An 18,232-nucleotide genomic window follows, 5' to 3' on the forward strand; every position below is an offset into this window, starting at 1 on the left:
GTGTGACGGTCAAGATTGTAACACTAGATGTAAAAAAATAATCGAGGTTCAGTGACCACCGGAGGAGTTTTCCCTCGGTGACCTAAAATCTTGACTCCACGCCCATTTTCCACCACACTTTCTTTATAACTTCTCTTTCCTGAAATACTCGTTGTTAATATTCTGGTTCTCCTTGCAGGAGCCCCCGTGAATGTCACCATCTCGATGTACATCTTGGACGTCCCGGAGGTTGAATACTATGATATGGTAAGATCGTTTAAACCATCTCTAATCCACTAAAGCCCAACGTTTTCCGTATATCTTCCTTAAGCGGCATGTATAAGAGTATGACGTTGTACCACATTCCCAGAAAGACCCCCCCCCCCACCTCTACCTACGAAACAGATCCCTATCCTTAACGATAAAGTAAAAATATTAACTTCATCCGACGAAAAGCTTCGAGTATCGTCATGACAACAAATCATCGGTACTGCAAAATTATGAGTTGGAACAACACATAGTTCGCGCCTCACGGACAAGACAGATAGCCCCCCCCCCACTTTTCACTGAAGTGTATACGTAATGGTGCGATGTTTAAATCCTTCTCGGCTGAAAAATACTGACTCTTAAATAGGTCAGTAATAAATTATTTTATTTCTTTAAGACGTTTTTTTTTTTTTTTTCACTCCTCAATTTTTCCATTGCTAAACACCCTCAAAACTCTCAATATATTTTTGACTTATTATTTTAATTAGTATTTACACTTTTGCGACATTGTTATTTCCCTTTCAGTCTTTCACCGTGTTGGCCTACTTACGACTGGGTTGGAATGATGAGCGATTGGCCTTTAAAGGAAACAGCGACGTTCCTATGATTACGATCATTAAATCAGCCGACATCTGGACCCCAGACCTCTTCATCTGGAACGAAAGAGAAAGTCGAGATCATGACTTCATTGAATCTAATGAATTTGTCTTCGTCCTGCCATCTGGAAACGTTCTGTACAGTACCAGGTGAGCGCCAACTTTAAGTTTAGAAAAAAATTAATAACAAAGAGTGGGCTTCGTCCCCTTCTCGCTTTCCTCGCCAACCTCCGCGCACGCTTTTCTACGTAAATTGTAGATGTATGACGGAGTAAGTCAAATCTTTTCTACGTAAAAGACGCACTTGTCTCGAAACGCACTGATGTTCTTCCTCTCCTTTTTTTACTCCCATCCTTCAGCTATCTCTCTCACTCATGCTTTTTTTTTTAATTTTGTTCTTCGTCAGGAAGCTCAGGCGACCCCTGATGGAGAGCAACCAGAGTACTATGGGCAGCCTGGCTCACCTCCCAGTGGTGCTGGTGGGCAATGTGAAGTCACACACGGAGGCCTGCGGCCAAGAAGCCAGCACAAACAACAGAACCCAAAACTAAACTACACATACAAAACTTTTCTGGCTTTTACAAAGGTTCTGTATTCATCACAAGCGTACTGATGGCGCAAATGGAAACTACACGTGGCTCCTTACTCAAACACTATGATCAATATCTAATCAGGAAATGACCTATGTATTTAACTGGGCATTTGTAGTGACGTAAATGCCTCACCTACCTGTACCACGTGATACGTACCCCTCTTCTCCCATTGGCTACCACACCTCGCGGCATTCTCAAGGTGGAATTAATATCGCTATGTAATTATTTACGTGTGTTTACATAGGTGGAAGATGACTCTCATCAACCGGTGAAATACCACCACTTTGCTTATTGGAGGCTTGAAGTGGTGGAACCCATGTTTAGTCTCTAGAGCTAAGTTCCGGCCAACCCTTCCCCACCTCTTCCATCATGCAGTATGATTGATGACTTTTGAGGTTATGATGAACGTCGTGGCGAGATCCAATATTCCTTACATTTCGAGGGTACAGCTCTAAAACGGTTTTCGCAGGCCGGCCGCTAGTTAGTACACCGTACCGGACCTATTGGTAACTCTCTATGAGGCTTCCGGATCAGCTAGTGTATAATCTTGCTACCTCTACTCTGCCAGATAGTGAGTGGAGGGAGTCCGAGTAGTGTGTATGCGGGGAGCATTGTCGAGGCCACGTTATATCAAGGATCTGGGTATATTCTTACCACATGTACGCCATATCCTAAAATTTCATTACTTCGTACAGCATGTCCCACCCACTTTTTCTTACCATTGAATACACCATGAATTGTCAAAATAATAGAGCAAGCTTATCTGCGAAAAGATCTAAACCTCCCAAGGACTTCCTAATTCATTTCACAAATATACGTGGTCTCAATTCCAATCTCAACGATGTCCATTTCCACTTGCAGTCTTCCAAACCCCATGTACTTTTTCTGACTGAATCTCAGTTATCAGTTGATTCAACTACTGCTCATCTCAGATGTCCAAATTATTCGCTGTATGATTCCTTTCGCCTCAAAGGTGGTACTTGTGCATATGTCCGTTCTGATATTCCCTGTCAGAGACTTGGCAATTTGGAATCTCCTCTCTTTGATCTTCTCTGGCTTAAAATTTCTCTACCTCATTGTGTCAAATTCATCTGTTGTCTCTACCGTTATCCCAACTCGAATAATCACTTGGAGCTCTTTGACTTCCTCTCGTTGCAACTTGACTTTCTCCAGTCCAACTCTCCTAACAGTGAGGTGATTTTCCTTGGTAATTTTAATGTTCACAACCCCAGCTGGCTTCAGTTTTCTAGTCACACCGATCCAGCAGGTCGAGATGCTGAGGCTTTTGCAATTACTAATGCCCTAGCACAGATTGTTCATTTACCTACAAGAATACCGGACAATCCTAATCATACAGCCAATACGCTTGATCTTTTTCTCACAAACAACCCTTCTAAGTACACGGTCGAAGTGAGAGCTCCTTTAGGCACTTCAGATCACAACTTGGTGATTGTCTCTTCTCCAATGGAACCTTTATCTCATGGCTATTCCCAACCTCGTGTTGTTTGGCATTACAAGAATGCAAAATGGGATGACCTGCGAGATTTCTTTTCTTCTTTTCCTTGGTCGCATTACTGTTTCAAAAGTTCTGATGTCAACGTTTGCTCAGATCGTGTCAGTGAAATTATTCTTGCAGGAATGGAATCCTTTATCCAACACTCCACTTTAAAATCTCGTCCTTTATCTAAACTTTTGTTTTCCAATAAATGTGTTAAGGCTGTCCAAGAAAAGAATGTTTCATATCGTAATTGGCTTGTTTCTAATTCTTCAGTTTCATTTTCTGCTTACACCAAAGCTCGCAACAATTGTAAAGCAGTTATTAATCAGTCCAAACTAGAGTTTGAACAGGCTAAGAGTAGAAACCTTGCTTCTTGCCCTAATGGAAACCCAGCATTCTGGTCTCTTGCCAAAGCTATTGGCCGCAACTTTTGCCCATCTCTGCTCCCACCTCTGTCCAAACCATATGGTTCTGTTGTCACTTCAGCCAAGGATAAAGCTGACCTGCTAGCATCCCATTTTTCTTCCAGCTCATGTATTAATGATCTTGGTAAAACACCTCCCACCATTCCCAACACACTCCATTCAATGCCTCCTGTGGTCTTCCGTCAAAAGGATATCAGAAGGATTTTGATGAATCTCGATGGTAAGAAAGCTCCAGGTATTGACGGTATTTCTCCACTTGTTCTCAAAAACTGTGCTCCTGAACTTAGTCCTATTCTTTGCCGCCTTTTTTAACTTTCTTATTCTAAAGGTGTTTTTCCTTCTGCTTGGAAATTTGCTCATATCCAGCCAGTTCCTAAAAAGGCTGACATATCCCTCCCATCCAATTATCGTCCCATTGCAATTACTTCTACTCTTTTTAAAATAATGGAGAAATCAATTAACCGCCAACTCTTAAACTACCTAGAAACCTTCCGTCTGACAACGATCGCCAGTATGGATTCCGTCAGTGTCGATCCACTGGTGATATTCTGGCTTATGTTACCCATTTATGGACTAATTCAATGGAAAGGTTCGGTGAAACACAATTAGTTGCTCTTGACATCTCAAAGGCTTTTGATCGTGTTTGGCATAAAGGTCTTTTAAACAAGCTTCCATCTTATGGTTTGCAAACTGTTTTTAGTAATTGGTTATCCAGTTTTCTCTCTGATCGCTCACTGAGGGTGATGGTTGATGGCTCTCTGTCTTCTAACTTCTCCACTAATGCCGGTGTCTCCCAGGGGTCAGTTCTTTCCCCCACTCTTTTCCTCTTGTATATCAATGACCTTCTTCCATTGACTGGAAATCCTATCCATAGTTTTGCCGATGATAGCACACTGCATTCAACTTTCCATTTTGAGAAACCTTGTCCTGCTCAATCAGCTTCAACTTCTCGAAAATATGCTACCAATTCCTTAAATGCCGATCTTCTGGTAATTCTCCAGTGGGACAAAGACAACTTAGTTGATTTCAATCCTTCTAAAACTCAGTGTTGTCTTATATCTCGCAAAAAGGATTCTTCTGCTCCTATGCTTATCTTTAGTGACACTCCAATTTCTAGGCAAAATGATATATCTCTTTTGGGGATAACCCTGACTTCTAATCTCTCTTGGCACAAGCACATTACAAATATTGCTTCCTCTGCATCTAAAAAACTTGGTTTTCTCTTTCGCTCTCGGTGTTACTTTTCTTCCAAACAGCTGCTCACACTGTGTATATCACAAATCCGCCCTGCCATGGAATATTGTTCCCACATGAGGGGTGGGGCCCCAAAACCTCTCTCAGGCTTCTTGATTCCATTCAGAAGAGGGCAGTTAGGTTAATTAATGATTCATCTCTAACAGAGTCTCTCCACTCGCTTTCTCATAGACGTACTGTTTCTGCTGCATGCCTCTTCTGCAGATACTTCCATGGGCGCTGTTCTTCTGAATTGGCTTCTATAGTTCCCGCTCTCTCTTTCAAAACAGTCCGAACACGTGCCGCCACCAGCCAACATCCATTTACTGTCCAACTTCAAACCCACAGAACCAACTTTTCATCTTCCTCATTTATTCATTCAACTGCCGTTTCCTGGAACAACCTTCCTTCATACGTATTTCCTGAAAATTACAATCTACAGAAGTTCAAGTCCAGTGTCAACAAATATCTTCTTTCGTCTTCTCAATCTCCAACCCAAGCACGGTACTAAGTACTATAGGTTCTAATACTTCTCGTGTTTGGGGTGCACATAAAAAAAAAAAAAAAAAAAAAAGGTCACCAAGGAAAAAGCGTTTTGCTTCGGGTTCCATAATGCATGAGGAATATTGTTGCATCCGAAAGAGCAGGACTAAAATATTTAATTGAAATATTCGCAAATTATACAAATATTTTCAAAATACTAAACTTTTTACAAATATACAAACTATATCGCTTCGCTTCATCAGCTGACGTTACAATGAAACATCAAATGATGTGGGGAGTGGTCGTATATTAGACAGTGAAGCATGTGCACGAGGCTGATGAAAGTAATGCGGGCAGTTGTCTTTCAATGGAAGACAACAATATGATTATTTACCCGCGAATTTGTAGTGACGTAATTGCCCCGCCCTCTTCTCCCATTGGTTCGAATAAATATCACTAGGAGGAAAACTTTTTTAATGTATAGAGAGAACTGTTTCGATATTACCATGCTTATTAGGCCTTACATTACTTGTTATCTCGAATTCGCGATCAAACTATATATCCGTGTCATCAGTCTTAACTCATGCTTTTAAGTGGATTCCAAAGTATATGGAACCTTGCAGAGAGGCAAATCCTTGTCCAAACAAACATTAAACTCATCCAGCAAATGGACGGAGTCCTGAGTAGCTAAATCAACTAGAAATTACTCTTCCCTCCTCATGCATTCTAACTCCTAATGCTTGGACTTTTTCCTGAACCTCTGAGGCTCCTCGCCAACTGTGAAGGGTTCGGGCTATTCTGTCAACCTGCAATCATCCGTGTGATGATAACTGTCGGCAGTGCCACATTCCATTTCAACTTCTTACCCGTTAAAATGGGATTGCATTGGATGCGATACAGACAAGCCCGGCACAAAAAGAGAGGGATCGAAATGTATTTCTAAAGTGGTTATAATAAAAGAAAGGGGTTTCCCAACACCATCCAGGCCCCTGGATACGTACAAGGTGCTGTTCCTCAATACTCTCTTTATACTGAATGAGTTAGTTTGTCTCTCTCTCTCTCTCTCGTGCTTAAGTACATAAGTGATACATAAGTGTTAGACGATCTATTACAAAACAAAATAAAACTTTGCTTTTCTTAAATTTGTTTTCGTTTGGAGCGATTCTCTGGCGAAAAGTTATTTTATTTTCTGTTATTTTTCAGGGTGACACTGAAGGCCTCGTGTCCAATGGAATTCAGCCAGTTCCCTTTCGACGTGCAGAAGTGTTCCCTTAACATGGAAAGCTGTAAGTTCCTCCAAGCGGGTTCTGAATGCCCTTTATGCTACTTTGAATTAAGCTGAGGCCAAGCGCCCTTTCCACATTATTTTGTATTGCTCTGACCACTGTGACCTCTGTGCCGCTACCGTATTATTTCGCAAATACCTTCTCTGGCGAAGAGTTAGTTCGTCACTCTATTGGAGATCTGTCCATCATTTTAAATCTCTCTCTATCTGAAAGTTTATAAAATTTCTCTTGGAAATAATGTAAGAATACTCATTTGTATGAATGAGTAATTCTTACTAATAAAATAAAGAATACTTACTTGTAAGTTTTCTCTTGCAAATTGCAAAAAAAAAAAAAAAAAAAATCCGAAGTAAAGTTACCTGGATGTTCCTTTTCGCATATTTTGCAGCGAGCAAAACTGCATGTTCTAACCCTCGTGAGTAGCACACTTGCTAGAACTTCCGCCCTCCCACACCGGGTGAAAAAGATCAGAGTTCGAGTCCCGTCTATGAAGTGAGGAATTTTCGTGGGCCTTTTCACAACGTGGCTGACTTAGTCGGTCTCAGGCGAGGGTAGCGTGGTTTTTTCTCCCGGAAACTCGGGTTTTTAAAGCAAACAGAAAATCGACCGCAGAATTCACGCAATTTACAGAAAATATACACGGAACAACGTGGCCTTAGTCACTGAAGCTCCTTAACTCTACTACTGCATCTTCTAACTTTTGATTTTTCTTAATTTTGTTATGATTATTGACAAAAATAATTTCTACCAGCAACAAAAACCAAATACAGCTGTTTGGTATGAAATGCCAGTCGTAAAAAGGACAATAACGTGCATTTATGTCCATCATTACTGAATGGAAACGTGTGGCACACGGTTGGAGACTCGGAGCTGATCTAACATAAGCCCGAAATTGAATCTAGTGAACCTATTTTCGATATAGTCTCACACGGTTGTGCTCCGGTGTTAAATTACAAATTAGATTCCAAGAGAAAACTCAATTATGGGATAGAAAGGGAAGCTGGCCATTTGTAAGGTCTACTACTGTAAAAATTGTATTTCTCTGCAAAGTGTTCTAATTTGTAACTATTTCACAGCAGTTCTAACTTATTTTCGATTTCTAATTTTTGACAGAACTTTGTAGCCCTGTATTTTACTTGTAACTGTTGCTTTAACTCGCCTTCAGAACATTATTTCAATGACGTTAAGTTATTTTAATTAAAAAGCTACGAATACTCTTTAGAATGCATTATGCTCAAAATAAACTTCTATCAATTATTTAAGATGATTCAGGAAGAAAGGTCATAATTTCCTCCTAGTACGAATAAAGCATCTTATTAGATAAGCGTCTGTGGACTTTATTTTTTTCTACACTGTATTTTTAATTAGTAAAAACTCCATAACCATTAAAAAAAAAATCTAAACGATTCAAGAATCATAATTGCGTTGATATGTCCTTTTTTGAAAAAAACGACCGCTGCCATTAGCTCCCGAAGTTACGACCTTTCATCCTGAAAGCTCTGTAGATATACACTCACTATTCCCACTGAAAAATTATTTGTTTTTATGGGCAGATCACCAAACCGCTAATGCGATGGTCTTCAGGTGGAATAACTCAGAAGCTCTCCAGATTTCCAAATCGTTGGCCATCAAAAAAGTCACCGTGGACAAAGTAGAACAGGAGGAATCGTATATTGAGTTCAGAAACAGTAAGTTCTCGTCACTACATTTTCTGGGATTAATTAAATAGTAATTAAAGACTGACTAAAAACTGATAAAACAAAAATAATAAGTAAGAGAGAAGCGAAAAGTAAATATATATGCACATTTTTGCTCGCAAAGGAGCGAGTCAATTTGTTATTTACGAGAAATCTTTGGCAAAGGAAACTAAGGAAAACAGCAAGGATTTCTTTACTTATATAAACTCTAAAAGGAAGGGGATGAATCTGATTGGTCCACTTGACATCGATGGTCCGACTGTTGATGATCCTGCTCAGATAGCAAACAAACCGAATGAGTATTTTACATCTACATTCACACGTGAGGAATTATTAAGGTTTGAAAATGATAGAAGGTTATCAAATTGTAGCAGGGTGCTTAATGATTTTGTAATAACTGAGAGCAAAGCGGAGGATGTAATTATTTTATTTTTTTTGGAGCATCGGCTTCTGTGGCCATAATTGAACCTCCCAAAGTTTTTGCATTTTTTACTCTAATCCAAGCCCGAGGTGGGATTCGAACCCGCGACCTTTGGGTTGCCAGGCAGGCACTTTACCACCTGACTATCCCGGTCGGCAGAAATTGTTGAAGTTAAACATAAGAAAGGCACCTGGGGTGGATGGGATCTATCCAGTTATATTAAAGGAGGTGGCAGAGCAACTAAGCAAACCTTTATCCATAATTATGAGAGCATCCTTGGACTCAGGGGAGGTCCCCAAGGACTGTAGATGTGCAAATGTATCTCCAATTCACAAAGGGGGATCGAAGGGTGTTCTGTTCCGGGTAAAATAATGGGGTCACTGGTTAAAGATGCATTGCAGGATCATCTAGACAAGACTGCAGCAATAATTCAGACACAGCATGGGTTTGTTAAGGGAAATTCTTGTCTGACCAATTTGATACGATATTATGATGTGGTTACAAAGGAAATGGATGCAAAAGTGGGAGAAAACAGAGGGTGGTAATCAATGGGTGCTGCTCTTCGTGGACTAATGTTATTGGTAACCCCAAATAGCCAAATACCCCTCACATATTTCATTGAAGGCTGGGAGGGAGAAATTTTCCAAATAAATACTTGGGGAATGAGACAGTGATTGAACTATTGATTTCGTGTTCAGATTAGGTTTAGTGGAGTTTCACAGGGTTCTGTGTTAGGTCCACTGTTGTTTTGTATATTTATCAATGATATTGATGAAGGTATATCAGGCTTAATGTGGAAGTTTGCAGATGATACAAAGGTTGGCAGGGTTGTTAATGACAGTAATGACAGTGTGCTACTGCAACAGGATCTAGATAATTTGGGCAGATGGGCTAAGAAGTGGCAACTGAAGTTTAACCTTGACAAATGCAAAGTACTGCATATGGGTAGAAGTAACCCCAGATAAACGTACCAACTGTGTGGTACTACACTTAAGGTGGTAGAAAATGAAAAAGACCTGGGAGTAATTGTGCAGTCAGATATGAAGTTTTCTGAGCAGTGCAGACAGGCTGCTAGGGCAGGTCATGGGGTTTTGTCAATGATATATAGGAATTTTGCTAGTAGGGAAAAGGAGGTGATTATCCCTCTGTATAAGGCAATGGTCAGGCCACGCCTTGAATACTGCGTACAGGTCTGGAGGCCTCATTTTAGGAAGGATGTAGATTTACTTGAGCGTGTACAGAGAAGGGCAACACGATTGGTGAGGGGAATGAAGGGATTCTCTTACCAAGAGAGGCTTAAGTTCTGCAAATTGCAGCGGCTGTAGACCAGGCACCTGCGAGGTGATCTGATTGAGGTGTGTAAGGCCTTGAATGGGTTGAGCACGCTGAATTCTGATAGGATTCTTCCACTTGCTCAGATTACGAACCTAAGGGGGCATAAATTCAAATTAAGAAAAGACAGATATAGTGTAGATGTGCGGAAATTTGCCTTTAGCCAGCGGGTGGGTAATTGCTGGAACAAACTTCCATCTGTCGTTGTGGAAGTTCATAGGTTAAATAAATTTAAGGAGGAACTGGACAAACATTTAGAGGGAATGGTTGTGCGAATTTTTTTTTGGCTGATGCTGCATAAGCCCATACACTGCTTTCTTGCATCACATGCCACTATTACTACTACTACTATTTAAATGATTTGTACATCTCATTATAACGGAAGGATCTATTGCATCTCACTAAGTAAAATGTGACGATTTTTACATGCATAACTGAGAAAAATAAAGTTAACATAATTTGTAAATGACGCTATGGTGATTATCCTTGGATAATCACCATAGCGTCATTATCCTTGGATAATCACCACGTAGTTCACCCTGGCCAAAAAAAACAAAAAAAACCCTTTCTATTAAGGCTGTTACTGCTATAAGAAATGCGAGTAAATGCAAATAGATGCGAGGAAAACCGACTTGAGGTGGTGAAGTTTTTAGCATTTAGTATAAAGAATGCACAGACTGTTCGACTGCAGTAATCTGAAGCCAGAATGGGGAAAATGCGTAGATCTATCAGACTGCAAAAATTCTTATCGGGAGTGCACGTTTAGCAGGATTCACGTTTTAAGAAACGAAAACATAACTGCTTTCTCAAAAACATTGATCTCAAAAGATTTTAATGACTGAAAAGTAAGCTGTTCTTTCACATCTCAAAGGCGTAAATGCGACATAAAAAAAAAAAAATATATATATATACTGTACTGTATACTTCAAGGGCGAGGCTGCCATACCCTGGGGGGAACTGTAAGGAAAACTAGGACGTCCAGTGTGTAGCAAATAACACCTCGATGCAACCAAGCTCAGACCTGCGCTATTTCAATTCGTACCATGCGCAAGTAATTAAAGACATTGGTCATTGACAATCGCCTAGTGAAAAGCCGCTGTTTCAGCGAAAAACAAAAAAATCGTCTTTCAGTGGTACTGAGAAAGTTGTGATTGGACAGCGGAAAAATGGAAGAAAGTGATGAGGTCAGACGAATCAAGATACACCTTGTTTTGCACTGATGGTAGGCAGAGAGCGTGGCGAAAACCTCACGAAACGATGGACCCTGCTTGGCCTGTTAAGACAACCCAACTATCAGGAAGTGGTGTCGTGGTATGGGGGAATGCTTTGTTGGCACGAACTGGATCCGTTGATACTGTCCACAAATCTACTCTAGGGTGCAGTAGAACTGTAAAAGTTGATGGCCACTTTATGGATGACATTGAAACAGCGCATCGTGCCAGAATCATGCAAGAATAGTTCTGAGAACATTACATGGATTTCCACCACCTTCTCTGGCACCCACATTAACCTAATCTCAATCGTATTGAGAAAGTGTTGGTATGCTGGAGAGAGCTAGTCGGCAACGAATCCTTTTCCTTTAACTTTTTCGCAGCTGGGCGATATTTTGCTAGAAGTATGGTTACAATTGACTAAAACGCATTAAACCACGTTAAAGAATCCATTCCGTGTCACAGAGCTGCTGTTATTCGAAACAATGTCAGCCGGATTCGACACTGAAGGTTCATTTTTTTTTTTTTTTTTTTTTTTTTGGCCAGAGCGTGCACTTGGAATGAACCACTCTTTTACGGTATGGATAACGCAAATTAGTATATCAATAAAGTGCTTTATCCTAATACATGAATTTATTTCAATGTTTCAGGATCCTTGCCGGATCCCATTATCAGAACATACAGGACTATGTTCTGATAAGTTCTGGCAAGGATCTACATTGGCATGTAGCTCTTTGGATACCCTGCTTGAGAATTCGGCAGCGATTCTGAAACTTTACATTTGTAATAAGTTTAGGAATTAGGTCAAAGCACTTAATTTGCTAATTTTACATTATCCATACAGTAAAAGAGTGGTTCATTTCAAATATTAATCCATTAATATTTATTTAATTTTATTAAAAGAGAACATGAACTACAGAGCACGCAATTACAGTGTGAATGAAACTAATTATAACAATTAAAAAATCAGTAATGAATATATTTATAATATCTAATTAGCCTATATCACTTATTTCACAACACAAAGAAAAGGTGCAGGGACATGGTATTATAGATATTAACTTAGTTGTCAAAGACATCTAAACTGAGACTATTTGTAATTTAAGGAGAGTCTATTCATGGGAATATGTTCAATGATATCAGCGTAGAACGCATGGAACGGAATGTCTTGCTGATGCCTGGTTGGTTTAGAAGGGAGATGACAGTTGATAACTTTTTTAATTGATAGTTTGATTTTAATTTTGCGATGAAATCTTAAATCAGCCGGGATTCTTCTAACATCAAGGATTTTGAGACAAAAGTACACACAGCGTGACTGATAGTAATACGAATGGCAGAACTGGTAATTCCTGAAGCACCTCACGAAGTTACGCTGGACAGTTTCGAGTATTTTCGAATGAATCTTCCTATAGGGATTCCAGACAACGGAGGGATAGTTGATGACTAGTAGAATGGTTGCTTTGTACAGAAGGACAGCATATCTGTAATCTTACAGCGGAAAGAACTCCTCTTGGTGAATACGATTATCTTAAAAGATTTGATAATAACATGGTCGATATAGTTCTGAAATACGCAATTACCTTGAGAATGACTCTTAAATCAATAATTAGATCATTCTTTTGGATACAAACGAAATTATTAAACGATATATTGCAAAAGAGAAAGATGGACTTATGGAAAACCCGTTGTCTGAGTAAAAACTTAGTTTTCAGAGTAATTTTGTTACTATTTTAATGTTGTTTAAATGTAATCTGCGGAGATTCAAATATCTGAAGTACAGAGTCATCAAGAGAAGACGCAAAAGTTTTGAATGCCAATATTTTTTCGTGCATTTCACTGGTTTGGTGAGTTTAGTATATTCATCATCATCATCAGCCATTTTCAATCCACAGCAGGATGAAGGCCTCTCCAGCAACTTTCCAGTTCCTTCTGTTTTGAGCACTGGCCATCCATTTACTACTCGAAAACTCATGAATTTCATCTATCCATCTCCGCCTTTGTCTTCCAGGTTTTCTTCTAGCTCCTCTTGGGTACCATTCTGTTATTTTCTTAGTCCATCTGTCATCATGTCTTCGAGCTATGTGTCCTGCCCAAGACCATTTTAGTTCTTTAGTTTTGATAAGAATGTCCTTTACTTGAGTTTGCTGCCTAATCTATGTGCTTCTCTTCTTATCTAACAGTCTGATTCCCAATATGATTCGTTCCATTCTTCGCTGTGTAGTTCTCAGCTTCTCTTCCATTCTTTTGGTGAGTGCCCAAGTTTCACTTCCATAAGTAATGGTGGGGAGTATACATTGATTCATTATTTTACGTTTCAGACAAACTGGGATATCGCTCTTCAGTATGTGACTATATTTCTTCTCTTGACTTCCAGCCATTTATCATTATTACAGCTAATAACTTGTCCCAGATAAGTATATGACTCCACCTTTTCAATTGCTACTCCTTCAATCATTATTTCCCTTTCCGTGGCATACTTGTTCATCATTACTTTTGTTTTAGCCATATTCATCTTTAGTCCAAAATCCTTACTAACTGTGCATAACTGATTAAGATTTTCCTCTAATTCTTTGGGATCGTGGCTTATGACCACAATGTCATCTGCAAATCGTAAATGGGTTAGGTACTCTCCGTTCACATTGACTCCTTTCTGCGACCAGTCTAATCTTCTGAAAGCTTCCTCAAGGGCAGCAGTAAACAGCCTCGGAGATATTGTGTCTCCTTGTCGAACTGCTTTCTCGATTTTAAATTTGCTACTGTCTTTGTCTAGTCTAATAAAGGATGTAGCACTCTCATATATTTTCTTCAAAATCATAATATATGGAGTATCTATGCCTTGTCTTTCCAGTGCCCGAAACATTGCCTTATGCTGTATGGAGTCAAATGCCTTTTCATAATCCACAAATGCCAGGCATAATGGGGTTTTATATTCATTTGCTTTCTCCATTAGCTGTGATATTACGTGAAGGTGATCCATAGTTGAGAATCCTGTCCTAAAGCCAGCTTGCTCTTTCGGTTGATTCTCATCAAGTATTCTTTCTAATCTGTTAGTAATGACCCTTGTGAACAAATTGTAGATATGGGATAACAAGCTAATTGGTCTATAATTTTCAATTCTGATTTATCTCCTTTCTTATGCAGCAAAACTATGATTGCATTATTCCACTGCTTAGGCATCACACCTTTTCTAATGCACTTTGTGAAGAGTTTTGTGTTATGTCTCTTCCTCCAAATTTTAACAACTCTACAGTAACTTCATCTTCCCCCGGGGCTTTCCGATTCTTCATTTTCTTCAATGCATGTTCTACCTCATCAGGAAGAATATCGGGTATGTCGTATGTGTTGCTACTTTGCAATCCATGTTCCCCAATGCTGGTATCATTCCCTCGCTCCTTGTATAATTCTCTATAATAGTCTTCTGCTATTTTAATTATGCCTTCTCTGCTGTTTATAAGTACACCATCGCTATTCTTCAGTTTCAGTATCATTTGTCTTTCTGTATTACTGCTCATGGCTGCTGATTTAAATCCTTTGTTTTCCCTTAATGCTTGTTCTACTTTTCTTGTGTTAAATCTTCTTATGTCCTCTCTGAGTCTCTTTCTAATGGCTTTGCATAACTCAGTATACTCAATTTTCTCCCTGTCAGTGTTTTTCTTGCTCTTCATTTGTCGTCGTCTTCGGTTCATCATGACAAGTGTTTCTTGACTAATTTTTTCTTCTTTGGATTTCTGTTTCCCTATAGGTTTCTTGGGCTTTATCACTTTCAGAAAGTTGTAATATTCCTCGTCGATATCTTGGTCCTGAGCAGTCTGCAGAAGCTCAAACTTGTTCTTAAGTTCCAGTACATACTGCTTTTTCTCCTCTTCTGTTATCTCAAAGACCTTTGTATTATTTACTCGAGTCAGTTTTTTCCTTTCCTTTCCTACATCTATATCAAGTGTACATCTTACCATTCTGTGATCACTTCCAACATTTACCTTATTCAGGACGGTAACATCATTCACAATATATCTTCTGTTAGTGAGGATGAAGTCGATTTCATTAGTTGTTAATCCATTCGGACTCTTCCATGTCCACTTTCTGTTCACCCTTTTCTTGAAAAAAGTGTTCATTACTGACATTCCTTGAGATTCTGCAAATTCCACAAGTCTTTCACCTCTTTTATTTCTTTCACCAATTCCAAAATTTCCTATAGTTCCTCTTTCTGCGCTGTTTTGCCTTTTTCCAATCTTAGCATTGAAGTCCCCCATAATAATAGTGTAGTGGGTTTTCTGCTCATCTAGAAGACTCTCAATTTCGGTGTACATTTCTTCAACCTCTTCATCATCATGGCTCGATGTTGGTGCATAAATCATTATAATCTTTAGCTTGTACCTCTTAGAAATCGTGAGTATTAGTCTTGACACCCTTGGTGATGTACTTTTGAATTCCAAAATGTTGTTTTTAAAATCTTTATGGACCAGAAACCCAACTCTACCTTCACTCCTTTCACTGTTTCCATTGGTGTACAGCAGATTTCCACTTGATAAACTTATAAGTGATTCATTTCTTCTTCTTGTTTCAGCCAAACCGATGATATTCCAATTCACATTTTCTAATTCCTTTTCCAGCTCTAATATCCTGTCTTCACCGATGAGTGATCGTACGTTATAACAGGCCAAGTTCAATTTCCGTGCATGGCAGCCTGGTCGTACCCAGAGATTCTTAGCACCCTCTGCTTCCACTCTGATCCTCTCGCTGCCGTAAGAGGGAGAGTGAAAGCTGCTGGGGACTGAGGGCCATTTGTATTGTTGTGCTCTCATTGCTGGAGGGTTTGGTCTTTTCCTCTTCACGCTGACCAGGCGTCTTGAAGAGAACCACTCTACACGTTCGTTGCCACCTGAGTGACGTAACAGGGCTTACCATCGAGAAGGTGTGCATGAGTGGATTTTAGGGAGGCAGGCCAACCGGACTTCTCCTAAATCTTCTGTATAGAGAGATATTGGATCCATCAGTGTTTTAGGCTGAGTGTCTGATAACACACAGGATACCTGTTCCCCTCTAAGCCCCTACAATACGGGAGTTTATCATTCAGATTCAGGCAAACACATAGTGAGTATGGAATTCCTGTGCATTGAACACAAAAATAATGCATTCGTCATGACGTATTGTCCATCTCCGTCTTGTTTTTTTTTTTTTTTTTTTTTTTGTGTTCACTTCCGCACCTTGAACACTTGGAATGAAGTGGTTTAGAATGGGTGCAATTTAGCCGAAGCAGCCTTTTGCGCCATAAAACTACAAACAACAACGATGGGTTTCAGGTAGTATTAAGTGTGGCTGTCCATAAAGACTGCCTCCCAACAATTCCAGCTGATGAAATTGCGCTCCACACTATTCATTTTAGGAGGAAAATGTATCTCCGTTACTGCGTGTGGATTGTTATTTCCCAATATACGCATGCTCTGTTTACTAACGTATCCATTAATGCGAAAATGTAAAGAAAACCCATAAAAATCTCCTGTCTAGAAGGCAATCACAGCCACCGTGCAAGGGCCCTTGTAGAATGTATTTGAATCGAAATATCACAAATGAAATATTTCATATTGTTATTTAACAGCGCCCAGTTAACTTTGAATGTTCCAATAATGACGAGAAACAGAATCATACTGCTTATAACGTCTAACTTAAAAGGAACGATGCGAGGGGAAGGTCCCAATTTGTACATTACGCTAAAATCCTCATTAGAGAAAATCGGATCGAATGCGTTATCCTTTCTAGCAAACAGCGTGACCTCCTTGAAGTAAATGAAAGTTAGTCATTATATTTAATGAAGTATTTTGGATAGTAAATTAGGAAATACAGAAGTCGTGGCAAATTGAATTATCCGGAAATTATAATGCGAGAACCACTTTAGAAGTTATCTACGTCCCTAATGTAATTTGTTGAGGATATTTGCAGTGTAATAACTAGAGGGAAAAATAAATCAGAATAAATGCAATAGTGATATTTTGGTTGTGTTTATAATATTATGAATAGTCTATATTAGCGACGCGCAAAGTTTTATTCCGCCTTCGCAGTTAAAATATTTCTTAACATGGTGTAGAAAATCTCCTGTCTAGAAGGCAATCACAGCCACCATGCAAATTTTCGCATTAATGTAGAATCGAAACTATTGGCCAATATCATCATCAATCAGTATTTGTTTCTCGGGTTCGGTAGGCAAAATATTCCTCTCAGGTAGAATGAAAAAACTTATTGATATACGATCTTTCAAATTGAAGGATTTGCAGTTTTCCAATTTATTTTCACTAACCCCTTCGTATGATTCTTGCAGCGAACTACACTCGTGTGACCGCATCGCTGTTCTTGAAGAGGAACTTGGGCTACTTCGTGATTAACCTCTACGTGCCGTTCATCTTCCTCATTATCCTGTCGTGGGTCACCTTCTGGCTTAATCCTGCTTTACTTGCCTTCCGTCTGGTCCTGCTGCTCACCATCCTTGGAGTGATGTTGGTCCAGATGATCATCACGGAGTACGACATTTCTGTAGTCTACAGCGTTACGGCCATGGACGTCTGGTTGGGAGGTTGCTTCACCCTCTTATTTGCGGCCATCCTGCAAACCTCTTCTTATTGCCCACTTCAAGTCACTCAAACAGAAGAAAGACCCCGACGTGACCTTAGAGAAGGGGGACATTGAAGAAGCAACAGAAAAGGTAACTGTTAAATAGCTTAAGTCTTTCAAGTATCCTAAAGAACTTGTCCTTGCGCGCTTGTGTGTGTGGACAAGTCCGTCCGAACTTGTCCCCACACACACACACACACACACACACACACACACACAGCACACGAATGGAGGGAAAAAAGAAAGAGTGGGGGATTTCTCAAGGTTTCAGATAATTTTGACAAAAATTATGCGAGAACCATTGTAAACAGCAATTACCCATCGATGATCATTCCAAAGTATAAAGGAGACACTGAATCAGTTGACACCTGGAAAGTATGAAGTGCGTTTCGGTAAAATAATAAAAAGTTGTGAAAAGATGGATGCTTCAATTACCTTCGAGCGTGTTTATTTTGAGAAAATGGTTCAAAAAACTCAAATCAAGTGAAAAGTCACTTGGCGAAGCCCGTGAAAGACGAAGGATCGTTACCATATTCAGTCGGGTTGAAGCCTGTTCATGTCAGCTGCTTGCAGAAAAATTCAGTTGGGTTGAATTGCGAGCTATGAAT

General features: G+C 39.6%; 1 protein-coding gene across 1 annotated transcript in view; it reads left to right on the forward strand.

Moving 5' to 3' along the window:
* Positions 1-18,232, forward strand: part of LOC150075722 (glutamate-gated chloride channel-like) — a 48,333-nt gene that overhangs the window by 20,335 nt on the left and 9,766 nt on the right. The window contains exons 4-8 of the mRNA XM_090387018.1: positions 179-246; positions 772-992; positions 6,278-6,360; positions 7,914-8,048; positions 17,335-17,715. Coding sequence (XP_090243144.1) covers positions 179-246; positions 772-992; positions 6,278-6,360; positions 7,914-8,048; positions 17,335-17,699 — 872 coding nt within the window. The 3' untranslated portion in view covers positions 17,700-17,715. The remainder of the gene's footprint in view (positions 1-178; positions 247-771; positions 993-6,277; positions 6,361-7,913; positions 8,049-17,334; positions 17,716-18,232) is intronic.

Source organism: Mastigoproctus giganteus, chromosome 13 (genome assembly GCF_048544385.1).
Source record: "Mastigoproctus giganteus isolate SK-2022 chromosome 13, ASM4854438v1, whole genome shotgun sequence".
Classification (NCBI taxonomy): Eukaryota; Metazoa; Arthropoda; class Arachnida; order Uropygi; family Thelyphonidae; genus Mastigoproctus; species Mastigoproctus giganteus.